This window comes from Hylaeus anthracinus, unplaced genomic scaffold (assembly GCF_026225885.1).
Source record: "Hylaeus anthracinus isolate JK02 unplaced genomic scaffold, UHH_iyHylAnth1.0_haploid 0, whole genome shotgun sequence".
Classification (NCBI taxonomy): domain Eukaryota; kingdom Metazoa; phylum Arthropoda; class Insecta; order Hymenoptera; family Colletidae; genus Hylaeus; species Hylaeus anthracinus.
The window spans coordinates 18,782,946-18,802,617 of record NW_026533254.1 but is presented as its reverse complement, the minus strand read 5'-3'; the positions used below and the strand labels follow the sequence as shown (position 1 = coordinate 18,802,617).

General features: G+C 38.9%; 6 protein-coding genes and 1 long non-coding RNA gene across 13 annotated transcripts; 4 read left to right on the top strand and 3 right to left on the bottom strand.

Annotated features, from left to right (window-relative positions):
• The first annotated feature begins 580 nt into the window (after positions 1-580).
• On the top strand, positions 581-1,781 carry LOC128896412 (calmodulin-like protein 4). Its single transcript, XM_054159800.1, has 5 exons — positions 581-936; positions 1,025-1,055; positions 1,127-1,258; positions 1,329-1,511; positions 1,598-1,781. The coding sequence occupies exons 1-5, from the start codon at positions 934-936 to the stop codon at positions 1,696-1,698; spliced, it is 450 nt and encodes a 149-aa protein (XP_054015775.1). The 5' UTR covers positions 581-933; the 3' UTR covers positions 1,699-1,781.
• On the bottom strand, positions 1,602-8,225 carry LOC128896397 (neuronal acetylcholine receptor subunit alpha-10-like). Of its 5 annotated transcripts, none has more exons than XM_054159772.1 (10): positions 8,031-8,225; positions 7,837-7,866; positions 6,021-6,157; positions 5,438-5,592; positions 5,043-5,226; positions 3,571-3,787; positions 3,115-3,363; positions 2,668-2,846; positions 2,458-2,593; positions 1,602-2,357 (listed from the first exon to the last, which is right to left on the bottom strand). In XM_054159772.1, the coding sequence occupies exons 1-10, from the start codon at positions 8,089-8,091 to the stop codon at positions 2,107-2,109; spliced, it is 1,599 nt and encodes a 532-aa protein (XP_054015747.1). In that variant the 5' UTR covers positions 8,092-8,225; the 3' UTR covers positions 1,602-2,106. The 5 variants fall into 5 exon arrangements, with proteins under 5 accessions (XP_054015747.1, XP_054015749.1, XP_054015750.1 ...); XM_054159774.1 differs by having other exon boundaries at positions 2,668-2,801; XM_054159775.1 differs by having other exon boundaries at positions 3,115-3,249.
• Positions 8,226-8,302: 77 nt separating this feature from the next.
• LOC128896411 (uncharacterized) lies at positions 8,303-10,006 on the top strand. 2 transcript variants are annotated; one of them, XM_054159798.1, is made up of 3 exons: positions 8,303-8,350; positions 8,727-8,921; positions 8,983-10,006. In XM_054159798.1, the coding sequence occupies exons 1-3, from the start codon at positions 8,315-8,317 to the stop codon at positions 9,295-9,297; spliced, it is 546 nt and encodes a 181-aa protein (XP_054015773.1). In that variant the 5' UTR covers positions 8,303-8,314; the 3' UTR covers positions 9,298-10,006. The 2 variants fall into 2 exon arrangements, with proteins under 2 accessions (XP_054015773.1, XP_054015774.1); XM_054159799.1 differs by lacking the exon at positions 8,303-8,350 and having other exon boundaries at positions 8,681-8,921.
• Positions 10,007-10,153: 147 nt separating this feature from the next.
• On the bottom strand, positions 10,154-13,096 carry LOC128896401 (60S ribosomal protein L4). Its single transcript, XM_054159784.1, has 8 exons — positions 12,955-13,096; positions 12,306-12,483; positions 11,909-12,154; positions 11,591-11,715; positions 11,242-11,340; positions 10,883-11,154; positions 10,515-10,674; positions 10,154-10,438 (listed from the first exon to the last, which is right to left on the bottom strand). Exons 1-8 carry the CDS (start codon positions 12,955-12,957, stop codon positions 10,226-10,228), a joined length of 1,296 nt encoding a protein of 431 aa, XP_054015759.1. The 5' UTR covers positions 12,958-13,096; the 3' UTR covers positions 10,154-10,225.
• A 130-nt stretch (positions 13,097-13,226) lies between these two features.
• LOC128896408 (pre-mRNA-splicing factor SPF27) lies at positions 13,227-14,377 on the top strand. Its single transcript, XM_054159794.1, has 3 exons — positions 13,227-13,455; positions 13,585-13,850; positions 13,924-14,377. The coding sequence occupies exons 1-3, from the start codon at positions 13,381-13,383 to the stop codon at positions 14,324-14,326; spliced, it is 744 nt and encodes a 247-aa protein (XP_054015769.1). The 5' UTR covers positions 13,227-13,380; the 3' UTR covers positions 14,327-14,377.
• A 326-nt stretch (positions 14,378-14,703) lies between these two features.
• Positions 14,704-17,454, top strand: LOC128896404 (solute carrier family 25 member 44). 2 transcript variants are annotated; one of them, XM_054159786.1, is made up of 5 exons: positions 14,704-15,036; positions 15,560-15,872; positions 16,014-16,321; positions 16,383-16,569; positions 16,639-17,454. In XM_054159786.1, exons 2-5 carry the CDS (start codon positions 15,698-15,700, stop codon positions 16,956-16,958), a joined length of 990 nt encoding a protein of 329 aa, XP_054015761.1. In that variant the 5' UTR covers positions 14,704-15,036; positions 15,560-15,697; the 3' UTR covers positions 16,959-17,454. The 2 variants fall into 2 exon arrangements, with proteins under 2 accessions (XP_054015761.1, XP_054015762.1); XM_054159787.1 differs by lacking the exon at positions 14,704-15,036 and adding an exon at positions 15,060-15,459.
• A 1,248-nt stretch (positions 17,455-18,702) lies between these two features.
• Positions 18,703-19,575, bottom strand: LOC128896419 (uncharacterized). The gene is made up of 2 exons (XR_008461983.1): positions 19,101-19,575; positions 18,703-19,068 (listed from the first exon to the last, which is right to left on the bottom strand). It is a non-coding gene; the product is annotated as an uncharacterized LOC128896419 (long non-coding RNA).
• Between the last annotated feature and the right edge of the window lie 97 nt (positions 19,576-19,672).

Below are 19,672 nucleotides of genomic sequence, written 5' to 3'. Positions count from 1 at the left end.
GGCCACAAATGAAATGTGTACAACACTGTTACGATATCTTTCGCCTTACTTTACGTATATTGCTACAATTGCGATTTAATTGTACAGCTACAAAGTGATGCTGGTAATAATCTCTGAAAAAAATAGAAAAATTGTACAGCTACCAAGTCTTCTTAGTTCAAATACCATTCTCTTAATCGGTATTAGTAGAGATAATCTAATAGAATGGGTGGGTCCAGAAAGGCCACCGGTTGCACCTTGGTAGTAGCCAGCCTATAGCTGAACTATAGTAATACTGATTTCGATACTAGTGGCGCCATCTGTGAGAAAAAGTTTAAGTTTCAAGTGGAAATAGTTTCCACTGTTGCCGCTAGATAACGCCATCAACTAAAGAGTCGATCATTATTGTTACATTGAATAACTATTTATAAAAATGAGAAATTTGACGTATTAACTAATATATTGTAGTGTTACAAAGTAAAGAATCGTATTAATTATGAGAAATAAAAATAATTGGTTAAAAGCTATCGGTGGCGCTATCTTACAGAAACAGTCACAACTATTTTGACTACAAACTTGGGCGTTTTTCCACCGACGACGCCACTGGTACCAAAACCAGTATTAGTATAGTTTAGTGAACGATAAAAAACTCCAAATGAAAAAGAAATACTTATTTGTAAAAAATTGGATTAAGGAAGATTTGTAGGTGGTAACCAGTTGGTATGATTTAGTCGAGTTAATTTCCGAAGGTGTCGGCTTCCGTACGATAACGATATGGTTGATCGGTTGAGGTTGATTGGGACATTGGGAGCAGTTGGGAGCAGTCGGGAGTGGGGAGAGGTATAACCTCACTTTACGTAGCGTTACCGTGAGCGTTACTTGACACGTAAACAAAATATAGATGGCAAAGTGAACAAGTTTCAACAAATGTTTTATAATTAACGATTATTAATCATGGTTAGTATTTCTCGGTACACTAATCGAGATTCGGTTTTATGTTAAAGCGATCGATATATCTTATTTTTTTACTTGTTCTGGATTTCAGGCTCGTTACTTTCGAGAAGAAGACATAGACGGTATGTTTATTTACAATTTAAAGTTTATCAAACTTGATTACTTTTTCCATGTATCTAGTACATTATTACAGAGTTCAGAGAATGTTTCTATTTGTTTGCGAGAAATGGACAAATACGTACCCTAGATGAACTTACGATCATTATGAGATCGTTAGGATTGAGTCCCACTATCGCTGAGTTAAATAAATATTTAAAAGATAAAGGTACGTTTACTCGAATCGAAATAACCGATAAGCGCGAAAGACGTTTAAATCTATCGACGTATGTGGATAGGTGGAAAAATGTCGTTTGCCGATTTTTTGGAGGTGATGCATCTACAAACAAGAGCCGAGGATTTACCAAAAGAAGTAATAGAAGCTTTCCAAGCCGCGGATAAGTCTCGAAACGGCACCGTACCTGCCCGCCAATTAGCTCACATGTTGCTTCGTTGGGGTGAACAACTGAGTAGCAAAGAAGGTTGTTATTGTAAAGTTAACTATTTGGAATTAACGAAACGAGGAATTACTTTCGATGATTAATTCACTCGTATATCTATATTACAGTGGAACAAATTTTTCGAGAGGCTAACGTGTCATCCAATGGCCAAGTTAAATACGAAGATTTTGTAAAAATAGCTTGCGCACCGGTTCCCGATTATTATTAGAGATCGATCATTTATATATCGTTGTAAAATGTTGATCAAGGACAGACATGTTTACAATAAAGGACTATTATCATAAAACAAAACCATGAGTTTTATTCGGAAATCGGTAAATTTTTAACGTAAACCTATCCTATTATACTCTTTAGTTTGAATTGTAAGGTACGTGTATTTGGTTGGTATGCACGCGTGCACACGAAATAAATATATGTATATGTATGTATATTCGTATACTATTTATAGAACGTTTAGCGCGTCACGTTAAAGGTATTTCTCCGTTTTTTTACGATACGAAAACGGAAGAGTAACAGAATATCTCTGTATTCTAAAATGCAAACTGACAGAGTATTAATGTTAATTAATTAATGAATTCGATTTGATTTGTCTATAAATGGTTTCGTTGCGTCGATCTTAGCCCTCTTTGGCGATATTTGTGGTCGGTGGTGAGCCACAAAGAATGACGGTGGTACTGACGATAGTCGTGAGGAAAAAAAGCCAGAGAAGCGCTCGATCGCTGACCAACGCGACCTGTTTCCAATCTAATTCCATTCTCTCACGACGATCCTGCTCGACGAGCCGACGCTCGTTCCTCTCGATCGTTGCGTGTACTCTTCCCAGAACGCGCGACCATTGAGCCTCGAGGCCACTCTCTTTGCCAACATCTGCGTAAATTTGATTTCAAATTTACAGACGAGTGGCATGTCGAACAGATTTTCGGTGGGTTCGATCGACAAGCAATTGATCAGACTAGCAAACTCTCACCTAAACTTGGACTGCTACCGTTGCTCTCTTCTCTTCTGTTCGTAAACTTTGGTGATGATTGCGATTCCACCACTTCCGGTTTACAGTGCAACGGACAATTGTTCTTTCTTCCTGGAGGCTCGACCGGTTGCGGTTCCTAACGGAAATTAGATTTGTTCGCACAGCTATCGAAGAAAGGAGCGAGTAGTTTCGCGATGGAATAGACTTTACCGATTTGTTCTCCTCTTGAAAGTTGAGGAGAACTAGTCTGGCGAGTTTGTCCAAGACCAAAGAACGAACGATGCCCGGCACTCTAGTTCCCCGAACTCCCCGATGGTGAACATTTAACGTGACCACCGCTAATCCTGAAGCGAACGAGACCAGGCATATACTGACACCGTAATAAAGACCTGGAAACGAGGAATAAAAGGTTCGTAGAACGGCCAGATGTTTAATGGTTAGTTGAAAATGTCCAGAGCTTCTCTATGGGCACTCTCCCAACGGGTGTTCCATAAGATAGCCTGGTACAGCGGTACTGGACTAAACGGACTAACAATAAATGCGATTCGATTCGGTACTATTGGCAACTGTTACCGAACGAACCATCGCGGCCATCACTTTGATTCTCACGACTTTGCTTCGTAGAGTTTCCGTTGCTCGAACCGAACATCTACTCACTTATCAGCGGTGTTTTCTCCGTGGGTGGCAGGGTCTCGCGAATCGTCATCAAGAAAACCGTCATGGAGAGAAGAGCTGAAATCCCGAGGGTGACTTTTTCCCCCGATTCCGATGGCACGTAGAATACCAACAGTGCTGAATAAACGAAGGAAACACCTGGCTGGATGAAAGTTTTCCGTTCCAAAGATTGTATCGTTCTTGTCATGGGAATATCAAACAGAAGGCATTGCGTTCTTGGCTCGCGTGAATCTTGAACGATTGCCGAGCGGAAAAAAAAGAAAGTTTCGTATTTTCTTGAGTTGAGAGGATTACTCGGTCCTCTTTCGTTAAACGGGTTTATTCGTATTCGTATTCGTATTCGTATTCGTAGCAATCGAGCAAAAGAACGTCGAATGCCATCGACGCTACACGAAATAAAAAGAGTCGTGTACGATAAATAGTAATAGTAACACTTACCGACGCCGTTGATGAGTATGCAAGGAAGGATCAAATTAAAGACGTAGAAGGTTGGACGACGACGCAGTCGGATCTCGTAGGTGATGTCCGGATAAGGTTCCGGACAGCACGAATAGTGCTCGACGTTTCTTCTCGCGGAGAAATCGAGCAGGTCGAATTCCCCGTTGGCTTGGTAATTGCTTACGTCTCCTTGCTCGCTTTGCCTCTCCAGTTCGAGCTGCGCAAGTTACATACGCATATCGACAAGCGATAAGGCTAAAGTTAAGGTTAATTGGTTGAAATGGTATCCGATGGGCACGTCAACAGAGACAGAGTTTAGATCTCGAGGAGATGACGATCGGGGAGGATAGATTTTTGGTGCGCGAGCTGAGCCAATATCGTATTTCCAGCGTTTTGACCGAGAAAAACGTAACGGTACGCAAAATGTATTCAACGACGGCGTACAGGAAATGGGAAAACTCTGTGAAAGAGATCTCTCGCGATCGCGGTGCAGAGCGGAGAAACGATTCGCTCGTATTCGACTCTTTTCGCATGCTAAAAGAGACTAAGCTGTTGGATTCGTTCGAACCATTTTCGCGACTCGGCGAGCCCTCTCTCGTATTTCCAATTTGCCGGTGCTAAGCGTTACCTTTTCAACGACGCGACGTCGGATAATCCGGTGAACGTTGTCTCGATACCGTCGTTTCGTCTCTGGATAATACTATTCAAGTATACGCGTATATCTTTTTATTAGCGTAACGGTTCCATTTTGTCTGTCTACCAAAGATCCGAGTTTACCGGGTAGGTACATACGAGATTCGTCGAGGTTCGGCACATCCAAGGTGAACTTTTAATTCAAGAGATCCGAAGGAAGCCAGAAAATATCGAGATTTTTAAGAGTAGGCGAGCACAATAACGAAAAGGACCGTGATATCGGATCGAACAGGAGCAATTTAATCCGAGGCTCCCGTTCTTTAAGAAATAGAGCTGAATTAACGACGACCATAAAATTGTTGTAAACGGTAGAAATATGATCGTTAACGTACCATCGCCAACTTTCAACGTTTCTCTGAAACTAAACTTTAATATTTTTTATCGTCCACCGTCGAAAACGTGGCGCGGCACGGCTCTCCGTTCGATATATCGCTCTTTGATTTGCATGAATCGTTCCGAGGGAGGAGTTGCGTGGAATCGAGGGCAACAAAACTGAAAATCTAGCCTAGATGCATGTCGCTCGCGCTACTAAATTAAATCGTATCTATGTATCGTGTACATTGTACGTTAAATGGCCGATAACGAACTTTTACATGGACAATTGCGAGTGTTGTAAGAAGAAGGTTGATCCGGTTAAATTTGCGCGGCAAAGGAATACGAGCTATACAACCATTTCTTCTTGCGCTGGTTTTGCAATGTTGAAAGAAGAGGAAAGGATATTGTACCGGATATCGTCGATTAATTTAACTTTAATACAGACTCGTAGGATTGAATCTCACTTGATATCCATCGTACGTCCACGAGGCCCATTTCAGTAGACACCGTTGCTCGTCGAAAGGGAAAAATTCTACGTCGATGTCGCAGCTGCTGCGAAAGATCCCGTGACTCAACCACAGCACGTCTCCCGTGTGGCTAACGATCACGTTAGTATTAATCACTGCCGAACTGTATTGCGGATCTGCGCTATAGAGAAATCGAGATGTAATCGGCGCGAATCTCTAGTGATAAATCGATTTTAAACGATTTTCTGGAAATGAAAATCGCTGCGTTTCTTCCTTCAAAGTTGTTCAACTTTCGCAACAAATAAGTATAGAATTTTCGCTACCGTCGCTAATTTCAAGTCAGTGGAAGTACAAGAACGATTTCTTTTCTTTTCTTTTCTTTTTGAATTTACTTGTTGTAGAGAATCGTGTCTGGTCTCCAAATACGATTGTAGGGCACGCGAATCACGCGAATTCCAGCAAACTCCGAGGCGTTCCATTTCAGATGATGATCCGTCCAGGACTGGGTGACCCAACAGTTGGTCGTGAGTATCTGGTTCTTCTCGTCCTAGGATGACAAATCAGAGAGCGAATAGCACGCAGAATGGAGCGAAAAAAAAGTAATATATATATATAAAATATATAAAATATATTCTATTATATTACGTCTACGTATCTGCATCTCTATTGCCAATGCAAGCTGTCCATATCTTGGACAAACCGAACGTTTTCATCGTTCGAGAACGGAACGGATCTACATAGTTCTCGCATCGTATCGAACGATTTCTGTTCAACCGATGCAATGTCCAATTTAACCGACCTTTATTTTCAGAAGAAAAAGATTCGAAACGTTTCCGATGCGACTCGTTTGGTCGGAAACCGTTTCGATTACGTAAATCTCGGAAATTTGCTATTTTGCCGACAAATCGTCGACAGCAACGAAACAGCGCTATTCGACTCGTTCCTTTTCCGAATCGTTGCTGCTCCAATACTCACGACATCGATTATATGATGAAGGGAAAGTCCAAAAACGACTGCCAACGGTTGAGAAGAATTTTTAGCTGGTCGTACACCGGCGTCGTATCCATCGAGGAGATGCTTCGTCAGTCTATATTCGTGTTCATCGGCGAAGCCTGCAAGGAAACCAACATCGACTTTATTTTTTTTTTAATTAATTCGATAACTTCTCTCCCAATTAGGAATTCGCTGGTAAAATTTCAACTAATTTACGCCAACCTACTGCAAATTCTCTGCTCTATCCTTTTCTCCCTCCTTCATATTGTTAATCAGAAATCTAATACCGGTGGCTGTATCAAAGGTACCCATCCGTTACAATGTTTCCGATCTGCACGTTGGTTGGGGTGAACGGTGTTCACCCCACCCAAGTGACCATTGTGTCTCGAAATGCGACCAAGCCCCGTCATTTTAGACCAGAGACCAGCTAATTCTTCTTCTTTCTTTTCACAGAGCTAACCAGCAGGCGATGCGCGATGCTTTCAAACTTGGATTAGATGAAAGATCTTTCAGTCAGGAGACAATAGCGCTAGTGAAAACAAGGGCCCGATAGTCGTTGTTTTGGTTAACGAAATCAAACGAAAAGTCTGCGAAAATTACAGAGAACCACTAATCCCTACGTATTTCCGCTTAAGAAAGAAATTAACGCCGGACATCATTCGCTACAAATATCCAACTTTTACCTATTAAAATTCTCGATTAGAATATTATATACATGTATTTATAGTTATTATTATTATTATTATTCGGTATTCCGTTCGACACGAATGTTCGATACAGCGCTAATATGTTACTTTCGACGATACACCTGTCGATCGATTAAAGCGGACCGTCCATAGTCCATATACATTTATATTTTGCTACCGATAATCCCCGAACAGTTTTTCCATTGGTCTTAAAATTCAGATTATGCATGTTTGATCATTTTAAACGCTAAAATGATATTCTGCTCGTGATGCAATGTAACGCGACGCAACGTTCGCGAAACAAGAAATAAATGTAAAAAACCACTGTTCGACTTTGCAGAAGAAGCACTTAAGCGTAACGCTCTTCCTGAAAAGTGGTGCAACGTTAATTCGCGCTTTCAAGACAATCGGACCGCAACGTTTTCCAACCGCGCGAAATTTGAGTCGGTACGCGACGCGTACATTTTTATCCCCATTTTAATTGTAAATCGTGGATATCTACTTACGATTTGCAATGCTCCCACCATGTACCATATCGAAATCTCTTTTACTACTACTAACAAAACATGTAAAACGTGCCACGAAAGATTTTCTCTTGGATAGGGAATTAAATCTGTGCGTCCGGAAGTATGTACATAGTTTCGATGGAGCTTATTATGACACCGCTATATCTCACTTTCCCGAAAGTGTGCCTTTTCAAATCGTCAACCAGCGCAGCGATTCGAATACTAATAATTACCAAACAAACATTTATACATTTTTCGTCGCGTACCTACGATTACAATAACGTTTCATGGCTCGGTAGTGAAAGAAAGAGCCATTCACCGTACGCAGTCCAACTCCTTGGTCTCGAGGAAAGTCGATAAAATCAAATTCGTGTGGTTGCGGTAAACTTTTTTTAGTCGCTTAACCACAACCGTGAAAATTTTCCAAGTCAGAAACTCATTTACAACTCAATCGGTTCTCGAGTAATTCTCGTCGAGGAAATCCTGTCGGGGCGCGCAATCCGGTTATCGAATAGACAGAAGAAATTGCTCTTAATCATTGCGAAGCTAGCCTCCTTAATAGGTAGTCTGTCGACTGGTTTTATTCGGATTATCTCGAATACGCACCAAACTCAAAAAATCCATTATTTCGGTAACCTATTAAAAGAGATATACATATATACATATATCTGTTTTTTTTTTTTTTTTTTTTTATACGTCAAATTAAAACATAACAAGTACAAACAGACTTGACAAACAGATAAAACCGACGATTAAACAAAATCGACACAAAAGAAAGTAAAATGTAGCGTTAGACTTACCGTTACCAAATGCGATGGCCAAAACTCCGTAATGAAACAAAAGGACCAACAAAGGCGACATGGAATTGTTGGACCACTTAAACGCGAGACCGCCTGTCCTCGACTGCTGTTCGATGCATTTCAACCACCGAACCACCGTGCAATTTCGACCCTGAAGCACGCGCTTCCCCTACCATCGGGTTCATTTCCAAGGAAACTCGCGCAGGCGTTTAGAACAATGCAGAGATCCAAGTTAAACAAACTGCTTGTCGTAGAGATGGCCTCCTCTTCTATATCTACGTAGTATGTATGCGCTTGTTCGTTCGACTAAAATTCTAAATGTAATACATATTATTAATTACAACAACATTTAAACTAGTATCGATAAATTATCGATAGTTGACCTTTGTTATCACTTTTGAAACGCATTATCGTGAAAGAAAACATACGTAGCCTTTGTAACTTTAAACTAGCACCATTTTCGCGTTATTTTTCTTTTGTTTTTACATTGATTTTCACCTGTCGCGCGCGGACGCATTCTTCAAATTGACAAATGACCGTTCGCGGTTCTCGGAGAAATTTGATGAAAAATCAGTCGTTAACTCTGCTCGATAAATTTTCTTTCGCCGACGAAAATCAGCCCGATGCAATGACATCGTATACAAATACATTCGTGACGTTTGAAAAATGGACGTAAAGACGAGTCAGTGCTTAAAGTGCGATGGGGACGTGGTGGTGAACACCGATCACTGCCCGAAATGTGCGACTTCTCTCAAGTTCGCAAAGAAATCTGCTGGCCCAGCAACGGTTAACGGTAAGGCGGAGGCGATGAAAATGTCCACTAAACCTCTGGAAGTTAACTATGCGATGCAAATCGTTTCTATCGGAGTTAGATCCGACAACGTTTACGAGGTTCGTTCGAGTATCGCACGATTAACTCGTTTATGAAAATAAAAAATCTCTTTCACCGTAGGCAAAGATGTTGTTAGCCCCAGAGGTAGACATGTCTTCGATCAAAATAACCGTGAAAGGGAACAACCTTCGCGTGAACGTATGCAAGCCGTTGAACGACAAAATCGTGAATCATCTGCCAGACATCGCCGAAACATCGGTTCTCGGCGATCTAATTAAAACAACGATGAAACATTGCGAAAATCTTCTGATACCGGACGATATCGATGGCGAGAAAATTCGCGCAGTGGTAGACAATAAGCAAAGAATGCTCATCCTCACGGCACCCGCGATCAAACCCAGTCAAACAAGAAAGAAAATAATCGTTAAAAATTGAGAGAAAATTTCGAATTGCAATTATTTTTCTACTCTCGTTTGCGCTATTGCGCGAAACTATCGGCGATAATCAGCGAAATACGAATCTCGATGGAACGACTACCATGGATGATCGGTGCTTGTTAAAAATCGATAACCTTCGAGCCATGTACAGCCGTACTTATATATGATTTCCAATGTATTTTAATCATTTGTAAATTTATACCGATCGCGTCATGGACTATTTACCGCGCCATTGTCGCGAAAACGCAACCTTTTTCAAGCAGAACGATTACATAAACTTTGAAACGATATCAAACGGAGTAAGAATGAGTTTCAAATTCACAAAAGTTCCCAACTTTTACATCATCGACAACAAAGAGTGCTACGCTGTACGTTTCTGTTTCAACTACTTCAATCTGCTACATCAATTTTACTACTACGCGATACAATTGTTATTCGACTGGTATACGTAAATTCGACAAGAGTAAAACCCCAAATTTTTACCATAGATAATACATATATATAAATATGATACTATAGTATTTATTTAATTCACAGACGGAAATGAAAATCGAGGGATTAAAAGTAGGATCGGTTACTTTAGCCACTGAAAACGTGTTGAACGTAAAGTTGCATAGTTCCGATAAGTGGTCGCATGTCAGGAACTTGAATTTTCTGATGCCGCCGGAAACGAACGTGAAAAAAGTGTCGGTCGAGGTACTCGATGACACGATTTTCGTACGAGCCCCGCTTAAGAAAAGATACACTTAACACGTTACCATTACGTGTACCGTTCATCGTTGTTCCGTAATCGATACGCAGAAAAATTCGACTCTTGGAAAGAGTTCAAGATTAATAACAAGACTTGTTCCATGTACTTGTCTTCCCATTTCTTTATTCAAAACAAATAAAGCTTGCGAGTCGACTTTGTTGTTGATAAAAACTTTTTACTTCTTGGCGGGCACGGTTTTAGGTGTTGCTGGTTTTTCAGCTTTTTCGGTTGTCTTGGTCGTTTTTGCTGGTTTAGCAGCAACAGTGGCTGCCTTTTTCGCAGTTGTCACCTTCTTGGGTTTGGCTGCTTTCACAGCCACGATCTGTTTTCTGCGTCTTTCCTGCAGCAACTTGGACTTTACAGCTGGTGCAGTCTTTGGTAGCTTGACCTAGGCATCACAAAGTGTTTCGTCACAATTTTTACCTATACAGTTTATATTAACGAACATTAACCAATCAACTTACTCCACGTTTCTCGGCTAAAAGAATCTCCCTCTCTTGCTGACGTTTCTTCGCGGTCAAAATTGCAGCACGTTTCAGTACAGCAGCGTACGGGTTCAGACGCAACATTGCGCGAGTGTTGGACAACGGGTTCAGCTTCTTGACGCTACGGACTACCCTCTTTCTACAATTACAAACAATTTTCTTCGATATACGAATGGCGAACAAATGGATTGTCGATACGCTCGTGATAACTCTGCATCAGTTGCAATTAAATCGTTATCACTGTCAATCAATAACACGGACCAAAAAACAATATCATCATGAAACTAGATATATCAAGAGGATATACATACGAGTATATCGTATTCACAGCATATGGGTTTACATACCTCGGTGATCTTAAAACTTTGCGAATTTCATCGGCTTTTAAAAGTCTCGACAAATCCGTGTTGGCCATCTTTGGGAATGGCAAGTTGTAATCAGCTTTAAGTTGCGAATCCTTGCGCCAGGTTCCATAAAGAGCATCCAACTTTTCAAAAGCAGATTTAGTCCAGATTACGAATCGACCCACATGACCACCAGGTGCCAACTTGAGAAGATTCACTTTGTTGATGTTCATAAGATCAACACCGGGAATGTTACGGAAGGCCTTACGAATGCCCTACAAGTAAAATGAACAGGCGAATTTACAATTGCCTTTAGCTACTTGAAAAATGAATAATAAACTATGTTTCAATCGTTTTCGTACCTGGTCTTGACCATACACGATCAAAGGCCCTCGGCGTTGAATGCGCCTACGATTACGCATTTTACCTTTACCTGCACGAAAACGTTGCGATTTGTATACCTATAAACAAAATAAAGATATTAATCTCTAATACGATACGTATGTACGACGTTTTCTTTACATCGAATTCGATTGTTTGGTTACATTTACCCTTGTCTAGAAAGAAAAGTAACTAGTCAAAAACGCCTGGTAACCATATTTTTCTAGCACTCGATAGGAGCATCTCGATTAAATATGTTTTAATAGAGATGCGGACATTTCATGGTGCAAATGCAATTTATTGTACTGCGTTGCTTAAAAATCTATCTACCTTTTGAATATCGTTCCATGCCTTGATACGTCGTAAAAATATAACAGCATGTTTGGTTTTGTTATATTCTTGAATTTTATCCGATACTACCAAAGGAAATTCCGGAACTTCTTGGATCATGTGACCTGAACAAAAACACAGAAATTTAACTATCCGCGTATCTAACGTAAAACACAGCTAACCGTATAATACGAGTATTCAGAATAAGGTTATCGGTATAATCAGTGGCAAATCAGCAACACGGACCAAAGTAATTCATCACTAAAGTAACCTACTAATCAACGATACAAAATACATAATCTACGACGTAAAGTTTACCTTTAGATTGTACGAGGGCTGGAACTCCGGATGCCGCAATAGCAGAAACTAGAGCGTATCTTTTCTGGTTAACGTTAATTTTACGATGCCAGCGTCGCCATGGCTTTGTCGGAGCAAACATGCGTCCTCCTCTACACATATTACCAAATGCACCTTGACCGGAGCGGTGAGTACCGCCACCGCGTACACGAGGGATACGTGCCACCGCGCGTCCTGTACCCCATGATTCAGCGGATGTTTGGTGACCTGATAAAAGAAACCTACATTTATTAATTCTACCATTAGTTATTTAACAAATAAAAATAACAAACGTCACGAGTACGTTCTATGCGTATAAATTTCAGAGCACTCTATTCGGCGTTTAAATAGCTAGAAATAGCTAGGAATTTATACTCACCAGCCTCCTTGGATACGCAATACGGCTGCCTACTGTTTTTGGATACTTGTTGGTGAATGAAATTCACAATGTCTGGCCGAATCGGTGCTTTGAAAACAGCAGGCAAAGAAATAGTCTCCCCCGAAGACTCATTCTTATCGGTATATACTGTAACAAGCGGTCGCGCCGTTGATAACGACTGTAAAAAGAAGAAATGGCTATTAAATGAAACGATATTTCAAAATATTTTAGTGTAAAACCAATCGGCGGAGGTGTCGGCGGAGACAATATCGTGTGTTACGATTCGACTCGAAACGATTTCAATTGACACTGCACATGGCGGACCGAACGCCCGAAATAGTTGTGTCCCATATGATCATTTCTTTATAATCCAAGGTAATTTGATTAGCTTGAAAAATATAAGAAATAAACAATTAGGAAGATTGAAAAGTTGCACACCAGAATATATTATTTAATTCCGAATTGCGATTACAATAATTCATAAATCAAAAATGATCACACGTGGTCAACGATGCTGTGAAACCGAAGACATTAGAGTTCCACGTTTGATAGAAAATCTTTCTGAACGGAGAGACGCTTTAACTATAAAATCATATTAAATACCGCGATACGATTACCGGAATTTTTAATGAAATGTAATATTCCTTACCATCTCGCGTTCCTTTTACAACTTTTTACGCATCAGACATAAACTAACCAGCAAGCCACCACGCTTTACCTGGTCGGAAACGGAAAGGAAGAAGAACGCAAGCAAAGCGGAAATTGTGTTGTGTAGCAAGTTCGCGCATGCTTAGAAGTCGATTCTACCTTAAAACACCGTTCACAGTCTTGTTTCGTGTCGTCTCGTGTCCATTGAAACTATACATTGAAATTGTAGTATCGCGCACCAATGGTAACGTAGCATTATGCATATATGGCTTTATGGGAATGTACGGGAATTAACGTACGACGAATTAATATTGGTAAACGGTGATGATGATTACCAATGATTACAAGGTTACAACTTTTCCGAATTCTTGTTGACACAAATTTTGACAAACGGATAAGCGTCACGGATTTATCTACGTTTTCCTAAATGGCAGGAGAAGTTATCGTTGATGCGTTACCGTATATAGATCAAGGTTATGATGAACCAGGAGTTAGAGAAGCGGTAAATAAAATTTCCATTTTCTCATTTATAGACTAAAATAATGTAAGGTTATATCTTTTAATATTTTTATTTATATTTTCATTAATCAATATAAACGAATATGTGATGTCATGATCATTGTATATTTAGGCATTGGCAATGGTCGAAGAGGAAACACGCAGATACAGACCGACTAAGAATTATTTAGAACATTTACCATCGCTGAGCATAAATGCTTTCGAAACTGATGTAATGAAGCATGAATTTGAACGAATGCAAAATCGTTTACCTATGGAAGTACTCAGCATGAAACGTTACGAGTTACCTCCGCCACCTCCAGGCAAAATGAACGATCTCGCGGCATGGAACGAAAGCGTAGAGAACAGTAGCGCGCAACTCGAGCATCAAGCTACTCGGTACGTAACAATTTTAATTCTGTAATTTTTATTACTACGTTTGTTGTTTTTCCAATGTTCTATACCTTTGCAGAATTTGTAATCTGGAATTAATGATGGAATACGGATGCGAAGCTTGGAAGTCTTACTTGGAAATATTAGTACAGTTAGTGAGTCAAGCGCAAAAACAGTTGCAGGCATTAAGGAAAAAGATTCAAGAGGTGAATTGGCAAAGAAAATCTATGCAGACTCAAGGAGGAGAAAAATTAAGAGCATTGGAGGCACAGTGGGTTGGATTGGTATCAAAGAATTATGAAATTGAGCAAGCATGCGTTCATTTAGAGGAAGAAATACAAAAATCGATGATGAATAAGGGTGAAGCTGTGGAGATCAATGATGTACCAGGAGAGGAAGAACCGGATGTACCAGGAAAAAATGCTACAGAGGTTATGGCGACAGAAATGAATCAACAAGAACAAGAAAATCGAGAAGTGTAAAAACCATATGACAACATTACTGTATAAATTAATAAATGACTGTGTTTTATATATTTATTTAAATATATTAACTGTATTAAATTTAATACAAAAAATTGAAAAGACTGAAATACTGTTCCTCTTAGTTCCTCCACTGGTCCGTTGGTACGTGGCAGTCTAAACGTTGTTGAACTTTATCCGAATCTCTGGAGGATCACTAGAAAATCGTTACGTCTAAACCCACACTATAATTGCCTGCCATTATCTAGATCAGGATGTCCAATTGTCCAAGCAAAGTTTATAGCGCTACGTGGGAAAAATTCAACCAACTATAATATGGAGCACATGCGCTCCACATTTTAGTTGGGTGAGTTTTTCTCACACGGCGCTACAAACTTTTACTACGTGAACTTGGATCCCCTGGTCTATATATTTCTTTAATAATGCTTGCAAATACATGTGTACTGTACATGACATCATAGAAATTTAGATCACAATTCTGTGGTTTCTGCTATTTCGTGAAATTTTACTCTTGAAAGAAAACCGACACGATTTGTACGTCGTTGAACGAAACCAAGTGTCTAGAGTGCCGTACAATATGAGAACGAATTTATCTGTGTCAAGTTTATGATATGCTGAACAAATTATTTTCATTCTGCTGTAACGTAGATATCGATCAACATTGCACACGCTGGACAAGATTTATCAGTGCGATAGTGTGTTACATCACCGTAAGTCTCATCGTTACTTTTCGACAATTTATTGGTATCGTCGATTTTTGTATTTTGCGTATAGCTGGGTTGACAGTGACCTTCGCGAAGTCACTATCAAGTTCATGAAATATATAAATATCTCGGGATAGGAACGCTACGTTTTCTACTATATCGACGATACAGTATTTATCGAACAAGACTTAATTTTGATACTTGAAACCGATTAAAGCATCCAAGTAGACGACTTTTCTGTCACCTCGAATCTTTAATTCGACACATATACTTTCTGTGCATACATATATGTATACGTGCGTGCGTGCGTGCGTGCGTGCGTGCGTGCGTGCGTGCGTGATAGAACACAATTCGTATCGTATAAAAAATGAATTCGTTTTATTGTTGCAACACGCGCGATATACATATTAGTCTACGTTTGTTTAAACGGTAAAGATACTATGAACGTTTGCGTGTGTATATCATTACCTGAACTTTAGATACAAGAAACATGAAAAACACAAATAAATAAACATCTTTTCTTTATCAGTTCTGTAAAAGATTTGGGTATTAATTCCCGAAAAATATTGATGAGATATGCAGCATCAGGTTGAACAAAGGCTTCCAGAAACCTTAGCGTACGAGTACCTCGACAGTGTCGAAACAGGTTGTGGCACAAGTCCACGAAATGACTGCGGTAGAGGCACCGCATTTTATCCGCACCATCGAATGGGATATGATGGACAAAACAAAGTTTTTTCCACTAAGCATGCTGTCGTCCTTTTCGGTACGCTGTTGTTTATACCCATTAACGGTAATCAAAACTCGTTTACAAGTTCAAAGGCACAATCGTATGTACACTGGTAAGTTGGCGCATAGATCTTTCGAGTCTGGTACAGCCGATGTTTCTAGCAGCTAGCTTAAACATAACGCTGATAGAGCTGTCGGATAGTTAAGTAAAGGTTCAACTATTTAATTAATATACCTGTAATAATTTTCTATAGGAATGATAGATGCTTGCAAAAAAATATACAAAGTTGAAGGTGTATCGGGTCTTTATAGAGGATTCTGGATAAGCTCTATACAAATTGTATCCGGTGCATTTTACGTATCTACGTACGAAGGCGTGCGCCACATACTTGGACAAGATTGCGTTATAGGTCGTATAGATTCGCGGGTTAAAGCACTAATTGCTGGTGGTGCTGCTAGTTTGGTAGGGCAAACTATAGTAGTTCCTTTTGATATTCTAAGTCAACACTTGATGGTTCTCGGGATCAGTAATACCAAACGTGGGAAAAATTATATAGACAAAGTAAGTGCACCGAAAATAGTAGCAATACCTATCGTTTATTTCATTTCTACATGACTTACAGATGGATATAAATCCATTGGGTTTGACTCTCGAGCCTGGAAAAACTCGTGCTCGGATATCGGTAGATATTATCAAATTGATTTATCAGACAGACGGTTACAGAGGTTTCTATCGAGGGTACATCGCATCGTTATGCGCTTACGTTCCTAATAGTGCACTTTGGTGGGGATTGTATATATCTTATCAAGGTAACTAAATATTAAATCATCTAAAAATAAATGCATCTTGGATAATAACATTTTTGTTTCGCGTTACAGAAGAGCTTATCCGACTATTCCCGGAATGGTTTTCTCATTTGTTCATTCAAGCTGTGGCTGGTACGTTGGGAGGATTTACTACTACGATTATTACAAATCCTCTAGATATAGTACGGGCAAGATTACAAGTGCAAAGATTGGATAGTATGTTTAGCGCATTCAAAGTTCTTTGGGTCGAAGAAAGATTACAAATGTTCACGAAAGGACTGTCCGCGCGTCTCGTACAGTCTGCTTGTTTTAGTTTCTCAATAATTCTAGGATACGAAACAATAAAAAGATTCAGTATAAACGAGGAGTACAAAAGTTATATTAGGTGGTAGATTCGTTTATGCTTGAAATTTGTATAAATAATTTGTATGATTATGCATTTCTCGCCGATTCTGTATTATACACAAAAGCAACAGATACGCAACAAAGAAAAGAGAATGAGATCATAAAAATATGATCGTAGGTTTAAATTGTTTTGTTGACGGTATACTTGTTATAAAAAGTGAATATTATAATTGTAAGTATGGTCGGTAGATGTGAGAAAAATCGATTAAAAGAAATAAATTATGAATTTTAAGAGGAATCAATTTAACCATCAATAGGACATAGATATTTGTTACTATGTTTTTGGTAGCTCGACACGGGATATTATTGTTAGATTAGGTATATCGCTGTGATAGCATACATACGGTACCAGAGAGAACGTGTACGTTTAATAGAAAAATAAGATTTCTCTCTAACGAATTCTGTATAAAAAAATATGATAACATTTCATAGGAAAAGTATACGGTAGACAGAATGTTTAAACAAATAAAGTTATTAATTATATTCTGTAATATATTCTGGTCCGCATAATTTGAAATCGATATTATATCAAAGTTGAGTCGTTCTATGTTCTTCCATCTACTCTAATTGCAGGTAAGCTGTGTGCGTAAAATAAATAATATTGGTTTGATTTTTCTTTTATTACAAAGGACAGCATATCGATAGACAGATTTTGTTTAAAAGGTACTCGAGTGGTCTTTTTAAAGTGGTTCTTGTACATGAATTGTGATACTTGTTACGTTCGCTTGCTACCTACTTTTTGAAAATAAAAATGTTACGATACGTTATTTATAATTATTTTTTGCACATATTCGTATAGTATGTACAGGCCAGGGAAATCGTTTCAATCTTCAATGTATACAGTATATGTATAATGCGACTTGCACACGTAATTACGTTTTTCACCGGTGTATCCGAACTGTACATAGTACTGAACGTAGTATCAAGTTTTTCAATCACAAGGAGTCTATATACATATACGTACATGCAGTTATATTTTTCACGAATAACGTTTCTCAATAAGGATATCGATTAGCTGGACATTTTCGGTGATGAAATGAAATTAATTATTTTTCACTCGTATAAAGCGGTTCCCAGTTGTAGGCGATCGTGTGAAAACTACTATTTCCAAGTGATAATATTTATGCTGGTCAACTTACAGTATCTACAATGACTAGAATTTTTGTAACGCTGCGTTCAGTTTGACAACCATTCTTTTGTCGTGTTCGCGAATGTCTTTTTTGTTTTTCTTTTTTTTAAATTTTTCGTTTAAATAAAAATAAAGAATCGATAGTATAGAAAGAAATGCTGCAAGGAATCGTAGATAACGGAGCTACTGTTTTCGAGAGAAAATGGGCTAAGCGAGCTGCAATGCCTGAATAATCGAAACGAAATCGAATTTGAATATGACGAGCTATTTCTATGTTTGATTATTGATAACCGAGTACGATAAGGCTAGCTCGATATCAATAATACTCGCGCAAAGATGGAACGAATGTATAAAGTATAAAAATGTTAATTTGTTATTAGTTGATGAAAATCGGTTCTGTGCGCGGTCTCGTTTGGGAGCATCGACTGCGACAGGACGCGACGCGATGCAACATGCAACGGGTCGCTTGCGTCGATGAAATATTAATTAAGCAATGGCGAGGACGATTTTGTTTTAGTTATTTGAGAAAAAAAAAAGATCGATTTAGTTTATTCGGAGAATACACTGTATTTGTTGATTCGAATTCAAAGTATCGGTTAATCGGTTACCCTCGCATCTTTTCAACATTGTATTCTTCATAATCGATTTGTTGAAATCGCATGCATTACTACTACAAGTAACTACATCCTTTTTATTTATCGGAACTTTCAGCACAATAGAGTGGAGTTAACGTTGAATAAAATATTGAATTTATCGTTAACCGGCGAAACGTGTATGTACATATGTATTTGTATATAGTTATACATACATGTATACATATATTCGCTTGAAATACGCGTTTTTTTACAGTTTCTCGTACATAGTCGCGTTTGTGTCGTTTATAGTTCGCGTTAAAGTTTTCTAATATTTACAGTTATACGGCGATGGTTTATGTACACTGACGGGTACATACCTACATACCTACATACCTACATACCTACATACCTACATAGCTACATACATGTATTACGATGATTTTGATCAAATAAATACGCGTTCTGGAAAAATATTGGCTATAGAGGGTATGGACTTGGTATCTGGTATACGTCCATTTTTCGAATAGAGATTGTCCATTACGATAATCGGGTGAAATTAGATAGATGATAGTTGACAGATGTGTAATCGATTTCGATCATGTTCGATGAAGATTTCCATGTATGATAGATGGCAGATACGCTCTGGTATATCTAAGCAAATAGAAATGCAAATACAAATGCAAAGGAACGTAAAGGAAGAATTAGCCGAATGTAAAAAACGAAGGAAATGCAAGGCTAGTGTAAAATACATTAGGTGTTATAATCGATATAATAATTTATATGACTTTGCACTGTTATTATAAATAAAATCGCTGGCTCGCACGATACGATGGATACATGTACAGCATTGTCTCGGCGTGCTTTGATTCGCTAAATCGGCTAAATTGTTTGCAGTTTGCAGCAGATACGACGCGCAAGGCTACGTTACTTGTTACTTGTTACTTGTACACAGGATGTATCCGTGCAAGTATATTTGGCAGGCTCTCGGTTTAGCGGT